Source organism: Rhinoraja longicauda, chromosome 39 (genome assembly GCF_053455715.1).
Source record: "Rhinoraja longicauda isolate Sanriku21f chromosome 39, sRhiLon1.1, whole genome shotgun sequence".
Taxonomy (NCBI): domain Eukaryota; kingdom Metazoa; phylum Chordata; class Chondrichthyes; order Rajiformes; family Arhynchobatidae; genus Rhinoraja; species Rhinoraja longicauda.
Genome location: NC_135991.1, coordinates 9,116,806 through 9,125,614, shown reverse-complemented (window position 1 = coordinate 9,125,614; position 8,809 = coordinate 9,116,806). Strand labels below are relative to the sequence as shown.

The 8,809-nt window shown below is 51.2% G+C and overlaps 1 protein-coding gene across 1 annotated transcript; it reads right to left on the bottom strand.

Annotated features, from left to right (window-relative positions):
- Positions 1-571: 571 nt before the first annotated feature.
- Positions 572-2,612, bottom strand: LOC144611197 (putative G-protein coupled receptor 139). Its single transcript, XM_078430248.1, has 2 exons — positions 2,577-2,612; positions 572-1,441 (listed from the first exon to the last, which is right to left on the bottom strand). Exons 1-2 carry the CDS (start codon positions 2,610-2,612, stop codon positions 572-574), a joined length of 906 nt encoding a protein of 301 aa, XP_078286374.1.
- Positions 2,613-8,809: the final 6,197 nt, after the last annotated feature.

The following is an 8,809-nucleotide window of genomic DNA, read 5'->3' as shown; positions in this document are numbered from 1 at the left end:
AGTCATCCTTTTATTGTGCAGACCCAGCAGAAGCATTCCCTCTGGGAGGTGTGTGAATGGCGGGGAGGGGAGGGTTGCGCACTGTCTAACTTTGGAAATAGACAGGAGAAACCGGAACTGCCGAAGTTTGGGTGCCGGGTGTGCGAAGTGGATCTTAGGTTCTGAACACTAAGATTCCGAAGCCCGGAGTCGGGGGAGATTACAAGAAATGGAGCCCCATCAGGAGGGAGGTCGAACTGGGAGAAGGGCACATCAGACGAACCAGCCCCAAGTGGGAGATTGGACAATCATTCTGGGGATGCTGAAACCCGAAGGACCATATTCAAGAGGCATACCTCAACCGCAGATGGAGATGGCACGATTGGTCCCAGGGCGACGTTACTCGAGAACGGTTCCCACTGCGGACGGAAATGGGGCGACTGGGTAAATGTGAGACATCTCGCAGCGACGGGATGGAGGTGCCGGAGCGGAGCTGTCGATGGGATCTTCCGTCCGGGACTGGAAGATGCGGCGGTGAATGTCAGGGGCCGGAGCCCGGACGGTAGAGACAGCAGCCGACTCTGGGATGCGCTCAGGACGCGTATTTATGAATGATCTGAAGCATAGAGGTGACCGGATATTTCACCGCGCTCTTCACTTTCTCCCGGAACTTGGCCTGTGTCGCCGCGTAAATAAATGTGTTCGTGCAACAGTTGAGATTTCTCAGCAAATACCCCATTTTGTGAAAGATCCATTCAGAATCATTCCAATCTGCATTGTCTTCTGTGATCTGATAATAGACGAAGTGTACCACATTTGTCAGCCACAGGAGGATGAAGCTGCCGGAGATGGTGAAGAGTAAAACCACAGACCTCCTCCTGCTCTCCATCTCCGGGTCACTGCGCTTCTCCCCCTTGCTCTCACCCCTCAGCCCCTGACGGACCCGACTGGCCACTAAAATGTGCCGGACTGTCAGAGAGTTGAGCAGCAGGATCACAGCGAAAGGGAGGAGCGGCGTTAGAGCCGTGTCGAACCAGTCAAACGTCACCCACCCGGGGTCAGTGAAAACACTTTCCTTCATGACACAGAGCCACGGGACATTTTCGATGATCCTCCAGGGTTCATATGTGAAGTAGCGGGGAACGTTTTTCAGACAGAGCAGAACGCCGGCTGTTGCTAGAACCGCAGCCGCAGTTTTCCCGGTGCAATATTTAGTTTTCAGCTTCTGGCAACAAATGGCGACAAAGCGATCAAATGTGAAAGTCACGGTGAACCAGACAGAACAGTCTGTTGCTGAAAAATTCAGTACAATGTTAACACTGCACACATGGGTGATGGACAGGAAACTCCAATAAAAGTAATGAACTCGGATCTGATACAAAATGACCTCGGTGATCGCGACCAGTAGATCGGCCGCTGCCATGGCCACCAGGTAGCGAGTGGTGCAGGTGGAGAGGCCGCACTTTCCCCGGGACAGGATCACAATCGCCACTAAATTCACTGCGGAAAGAGAAGGGGACGGACACTGGGCATTACTGAACACGGTCTCCGGTGCTGGACACCGGCTCCACTTTCAGCTAAAGCAGAAGAGTGTTAAGATTCGGTGCGCGGCTGCAAGTTTAACAATGTCAGGCCCGGCTCCGACTGTGCCTGACCGGCCTGCTTCAGGGGGAAAGAGATGAGGCGACGTGCGGGGTAAAGGGCGGGGAGGGAACGAGCAGCCGCCCGCTACCAACGGCGGAATGGTCTTTTTATATTTAACCCTGCTCACATTCTCTTATGGGGCAGCTTTCACAGACTTAACCGTGACCGGCCGTTTAACTAGAGCTCTGGGAACTCGGCTGCTGATGCGGACGAGGAGGGTTCCAATAGACAATAGACAATAGACAATAGGTGCAGGAGGAGGCCATTCAGCCCTTCGAGCCTGTACGCACCGCCATTCAATGCGATCATGGCTGATCACTCTCAATCAGTACCCCGTTCCTGCCTTCTCCCCATACCCCCTCACTCCGCTATCCTTAAGAGCTCTATCCAGCTCTCTCTTGAAAGCATCCAACGAACTGGCCTCCATTGCCTTCTGAGGCAGAGAATTCCACACCTTCACCACTCTCTGACTGAAAAAGTTCTTCCTCATCTCCGTTCTAAATGGCCTACCCCTTATTCTTAAACTGTGGCCCCTTGTTCTGGACTCCCCCAACATTAGGAACATGTTTCCTGCCTCTAATGTGTCCAATCCCCTCATTATCTTATATGTTTCAATAAGATCCCCCCTCAACCTTCTAAATTCCAGTGTATACAAGCCCAATCGCTCCAGCCTTTCAACATACGACAGTCCCGCCATTCCGGGAATTAACCTAGTGGGAAGGCAGGGACAACATAGAATCAGGCAGCAGAGTGGCTCCGTTAATGGATTCATTGCACAATGAGTTCAGTTCGATAACAACACACGCCGGTAGATTCGGGTTTCAGGCGATTGATCCAATTATTGAGTAATAGACAATGGAATCCGTCTGTGACAGACTCCACACAGAGACGTGTCCACAGGACCGGGTGTTCACTGATCAAAAACTCAGAAACAATTAACTTCACAAGGTTACCCAATGAAAGTTATAATCCGCCTTGCACGCCTCCATTTTTGCAAATGATAAACGAGAGAAAATATTTTAATCCTTTCTTACTATAAGTGTTGATCATAAAGATCAACAAGGAGGGATCTGTGGAAGAAAAATTAATATCCTTCCTTACTTAGTTTTGATTGGAAATGAACAAGGTAACGAAAGGGTGCTTGGATGTGACAATTGGCGTCCCTCGTTGACCAGGTGCAGAAGGGGTTCGTGGAAATCGGCAAAGTAACACTTGACGTGGAACCTCTTGTCTGGGAATGTGTTGAAAGGTGGGATGGTAAAGAAAAACATGAAATGGTAGAGGAGATAACGAAGCTTGTTTCCTCTTCTTTGAGAAGTCACAGTAGACCTCCCGCACCCCCTAACACTAGTGGCATTGAAATGTTACTGTAAATGGGTGGACTTACGATGGGCTCTGAGAGGGCCGCCGAAAAGGTGAGATAGAATAATGTCAAGATGCCCTTATATTGTGTTTGACTTGTATTAACCATCTGTTGTTGAATGAGATTAACATAATCAAAAAGTATGTTATGACTAATGAAATAATTGGTACCCATGTAGTTGAAAGAATACTTTCGTAGAGTAGTATCAAGGAAAGTTGTTTACTGCACAGTGTAAAAGTCGGCTAATTCTGCTGTGGAGTCAGATAACTGGTGGGCAGTTTACTGCCACTATCTCTCCATGATATCATGCCATAAAATCCAGAAGCCAATCTGCGAAGTCTCCGCTTTTCATTTTCCTTTAATTTCCCTCTAAATTAATGTCTTCCCCAGTCACTCGGTCCAAGAGATCAGGCTGCCACGAGCACATGGTCAACTCTGGACAAGGCCCCACTGAAGGCAAGGACAACATTGGTCCCGGCAGTGAGAAAAAATAGCGTTGGTATCAGCTGCATGAAAATAAGAAAAATCGCGGTTTTAATTGAAACACAAATAACCGAGGGGATCACTGATTTATTATCGTACAACGACCAGCAGTTAGGAAGCATGTGACATGGTCAAAATCAGGTCAGCGCCGGCTAACACGGAACTGTAAAACTTGAATTTACCGCGAACTCACTTACCGGGGACTCCAATGATAGCAATGATCACGTACAATATTTGCTCCACACTGGCATATCTGTAATACAATTCCCACATTTTCCCTGCCCAGCGCCGTGTCTCCGTGAGCTGCAGGTAATCTCACGGAAGGAAATGCTGGGGAAGAACCTTCCATGAGACTTTATGCCATTTACCAACTCCACCGGGACAGTTAAATATAGAAATTTTGAATTTATTCGCAAAAACAGATTACATCAGCCAAGTGAAATCCCAGCTGTGACAGGTTCTGATTTATTCAAGAAATTGATTGAGAAACTTAAAAGATTGAGAATTGTGGCGATACAGAGGGATGGAAATTGGGAGCGATGTTGTTCCATGAAACTCCATCAGATACATTTTCCCACCCCCAGTTTTTTGATTTCCTTCAATCCGCATCACTGAGCTAGGCAATCTGCCCAGTTTGTAGGTGGCCTGGGCGACCTTTGTCCATAGGTTAGTTCAACAGATTGCCGACGATTAAAATACCAACCCTCCCCCCCGCCCACTGTGCTTCGCTGCTCATTATGATCGGGGCTCATCTGACTGTGACCTCAACCACACCCCCCTCGCTCTTCTCTCTATCTCTCACATGTTCCTCCTGATCACACTATATGTGGCAGCTGTGGCTGCCTCACCAACAATCTGCCTGTCCCTTCCTTCCCTGATGTTTCTTTAGAATGTGTTAAAAGTATGCTTTTAGTGTTCTTTAGCTTGTGTGATGTGGGACTGTGGGGGTGTGGGGAGGGGTAAACCTTTTTTAATCCCTTACCTCGATGGAGATGCGATTTTTTCCCGTATCGTATCTCCGTCCGCACTGCGGCCCGACATAGAGCGAATGGTGGCCTCTGCTGGAGACCGACTTCGGGCTCTCCAACCGCGGGAGCCTGCGGGACTGACCACCGTGAAGCTGGCGATCCCTTTGCCGGGGAACGACCTCTGAGCTCTAACCGCGGGAGCCTGCGGACTTTAACATCGTGGAGCTCACGGTCTCTGGTTAGGGACCGACTTTACTTTAGTTTGGTTTAGTTTAGTTTAGTTTAGTTTAGTTTAGTTTAGCTCAGAGATACAGCTCGGAAACAGGCCCTTCGGCCCACCGGGTCCGCGCTGACCAGCGATCCCGCACATTACCTTTCAATCCGACTTCTTAAAGGGACCCAGCGTGTGACGTCACAATGGGACACGTACGACTTTAATTGCTCTTCCCTCCACGGATCGCTCTGGCTGCAGCGCTGGCGCCACGGAGCCCAGGTCAGTGACACCCTCTCCCCTTCCCTGTCGCCCTCTACGAGGAATGGGCCTAACGGGTCCACTTAGTCTAATATCTGTCTATCCATCCATCCATCCATCTATCTATCCATCTATCCCTCTCTCCCTCTCTCCCTCTCTCCCTCTCTCCCTTTCTCCCTCTCTCCATCCATCCATCCATCCATCCATCATTCCATCCATCCATCCATCCATCCATCCATCCATCCATCCATCCATCCATCCATCCATCCATCCATCCATCCATCCATCCATCCATCCATCCATCCATCCATCCATCCATCCATCCATCCATCCATCCATCCATCCATCCATCCATCCATCCATCCATCCATCTATCTATCCATCTATCTATCTAGCTATCTATCTATCTATCTATCTAGCTATCTATTTATATAAGAAAATAACTGCAGATGCTGGTACAAATCGATTTATTCACAAAATGCTGGAGTAACTCAGCAGGTCAGGCAGCATCTCGGGAGAGAAGGAATGGGTGACGTTTCGGGTCTATTTATTTAGCTATCTATTTATTTAGCTAACTAAATCCTTTGTTAGCGGTTTAGGATTTAGGATCCTTTGTTAGCGGTTGATTTCGGGAGCTCCAACCGCAGGAACTTCGACTGCCACGACCCGGTAGCTTCGATCGCCCCAACGCGGGAGCTTCGACCGGCCCAATCGCCGGAGCTTCCATCGCCCAGATGCGGGAAAGTCGTTCGCCGACTGCGGGAGCTTCGATCGCCCGACTGCGGAAGTTTCGCTTGCCCCGTCCGCGGGCGAAAAGGAGGAAAGAAGGTAGACTTGGGGAATGTGAGGTCGCCGATGGGCGTGCTGCCTGCGTTGGTGAGGACTCTGAGGGAGTGCCGTGGTGCAGGGATCTCGTGTTTGCGGGTACATCCCGCCATGAGGACATCACGGAGTCTGGTGCGAGTGCGGACGGCTTTCAGACAGTCCGGGAAGACACGGACTGCAGAGAGAGTGACAGCGGTCGATACAACTCTGGTCACATCGCGGTGAAGGAGCGTGCCCGGGCATTGAACTGATAACTGTGGGTCTCTGCTTCTGCTGTGTGCCCAGGGGATTCTCAAACGCCGCTGTGGTGGCTCTGTAAGTCTATGTTTTAAACGAGATGTAGTTAAGTATCTTGTTGCTTTTTGGTATGACTGTACGGTAAATCAAATTTCACTCTACCTCGGTACACGTGACAATAAAGGACCAGTCGACCATTGATTTTTCTTATCTTCAGACAGCCGAAACTAACCCTCTTTTTCTCTCACTGCCGGGACCCACTAGAATGTTCTTCTTGCCTTCAGTGGGATCTTGCCCAGAGTTGTCCCAGTGCTCGGAACAGGCAGCGCTCCTGGACGGTGTGACTGGGAGGGGTTTACATTGTGAAGTTCACTGTGTCTGAGTTATTGATCAGAGTAAACACCCGCTCCTGTTGACATGTCTCACTGTGGAGTCTGTCGCAGTCGGATTCCACCGCCTGTAGATCAATAATTGGATCGATCTCCTGAACCAGTGGCCGCGGATCTACCGGCGTGTGTGTTAACGGAGTCAGTCTGCTGCCAGATTCTAAGTTGTCCCTGCCTTCTCTCTGGAACCCTCCTCGTCCCCATCAGATGCCGAGTTCCCAGAGCCCTGGTTAAACGCGGCCGGTCACGGTTAAGTCTGTGAAACCGGCCCCATCAGATACTGTGAGCGGGCTTATCTACGGAAAAGACCATCTCGCCTATTGTAGCGGGTGGCTGCTCGTGTCGTCGTCGTCTCCCCCCCCCCCCCCCGCTCTTTACGCCTTCCGTCACCTTATCTCTTTTCCCAGGTCGGGCACAGTCGGAGCCGGGTCTGACATTGTTAAACCTGCAGCCGCGCACCGACTCCAACACTCCTGATCTTCAGCTGAAAGTGGAGCCGGTGTCCAGCCCCGGAGACCGTGTTCAGTAATGCCCAGTGTTCGCTCCCCTTCTCTTTCCGCAGTGAATTTATTGGCGATTGTGATCCTGTCCCGGGGAAAGTGCGGCCTCTCCACCTGCACCACTCGCTACCTGGTGGCCATGGCAGCGGCCTCTCCACCTGCACCACTCGCTACCTGGTGGCCATGGCAGCGGCCGATCTACTGGTCGCGATCACCGAAGTCATTTTGAGTCGGATCAAATCTCATTACTTTTATTGGAGTTTCCTGTCCATCACCCCTGTGTGCAGTGTTAACATTGTACTGACGTTTGCAGCTACAGACTGTTCTGTCTGGTTCACCGTCACTTTCACCTTTGATCGCTTTGTCGACATTTGTTGCCAGAAGTTGAAAACTAAATATTGCACCGGGAAAACTGCGGCTGCGGTTCTCGCAACAGCCGGCGTTCTGCTCTGTCTGAAAAACGTTCCCCGATACTTCACATATGAACCCGGGGCAACCATCGACAATGTCCCTTGGGGCTGTGTCCCGGTGGACAGTGTTTTCACTGACCCCGGGTGGGTGACGTTTGACTGGTTCGACACGGCTCTAACGCCGCTCCTCCCTTTCGCCGTGATCCTGCTGCTCAACGCTCTGACAGTCCGGCACATTTTAGTGGCCAGTCGGTTCCGTCAGGGGCTGAGGGGTCAGAGCAAGGGGGAGAAGCGCAGTGGCCCGGAGATGGAGAACAGGAGGAGGTCTATGGTTTTACTCTTCACCATCTCCGGCAGCTTCATCCTCCTGTGGCTGACAAACGTTGTAGAATTAATCTATTATCAGATGACAGTAATGGGAACGGATATGAATGATTCTCAAATTATCTTTCACTTGGTCGGGTATTTGCTGAGTAATCTCAGCTGCTGCACCAACACATTTATTTACGCGGCGACCCAGTCCAAGTTCAGGGAGCAGGTGAAGAGCGCGGTGAAATATCCGCTCACCTCAGCGCTGCGGCTCATTAATAAACCCGCGCCCTGAGCGCATCCCAGAGGGCGGCCGCAGTCTCTCCGCTCCGGGCTCCGGCTCCTCACATTCACCGCCGGATATTCCAGGTGCTTGTCCCGAGCGGATGATTCCACGGCGGCCCCGCTCCAGGACCCCCAGCCCGTCACAGAGAGATCTGTCACATTTACCCAATCACCCAGTCTCCCTCCGCAGTGGGGAACAGCCTAGGGTAAACTCCACCCTGGGACCAATCGTCCAGTCCCCTCCGCAGTGGGGAACAGCCTGGGGTAAACTCCACCCTGGGACCAATCGTCCAGTCCCCTCCGCAGTGGGGCCCGGTCCAGGGTAAACTGCGCCCTGGGACCAATCGTCTGGTCGCACTCCGCAGTAGGGACAGGTCTGGTATGAACTCCGTCCGAGGACAAAACTACCACTAATGACTAGACCGTCGGGTGTGCCCATCCCCCAGGGTCCTCTGTTCCATCTCATCTAGTCAGAGATTCATGGAGCCGTGCAGCACGGAAATATCTTCGGCCCAACTCGTCCACTCGAATGCAACATGCCCCTTCTATCCCAGTCCCACCTGCCCGTGTTTGGTCCATATCCTTCTCAACCTGTCCTATCCATGTATTTCTCAAAATGTTTTTTAAACGTTGCAATAGTGCATGCATCTGGCAGGTAGTTCCACACACCCACCACCCTGTTTTTACGAAGACATTCTGTGCTATTTTGTGTTGTATTTGTACCCTATATCTGACTTTACTCAGATCGGCACCGACACAAATTAATGCATCTCGGAGTTCAGTGGCGTCTATGTAACTAGTGGATTGTTTAAAGGCCTCATCGACGCACGTCGGGAAACACGCTGAGACCCTTTCTCTTCTCTCTCTCACCCTCTCGCGCCCCTTTCTCTCTCTCACCCTTTCTCTCCCCACCTCTCTCACCCCCTCACTCTCCACCCACTCGCTTTC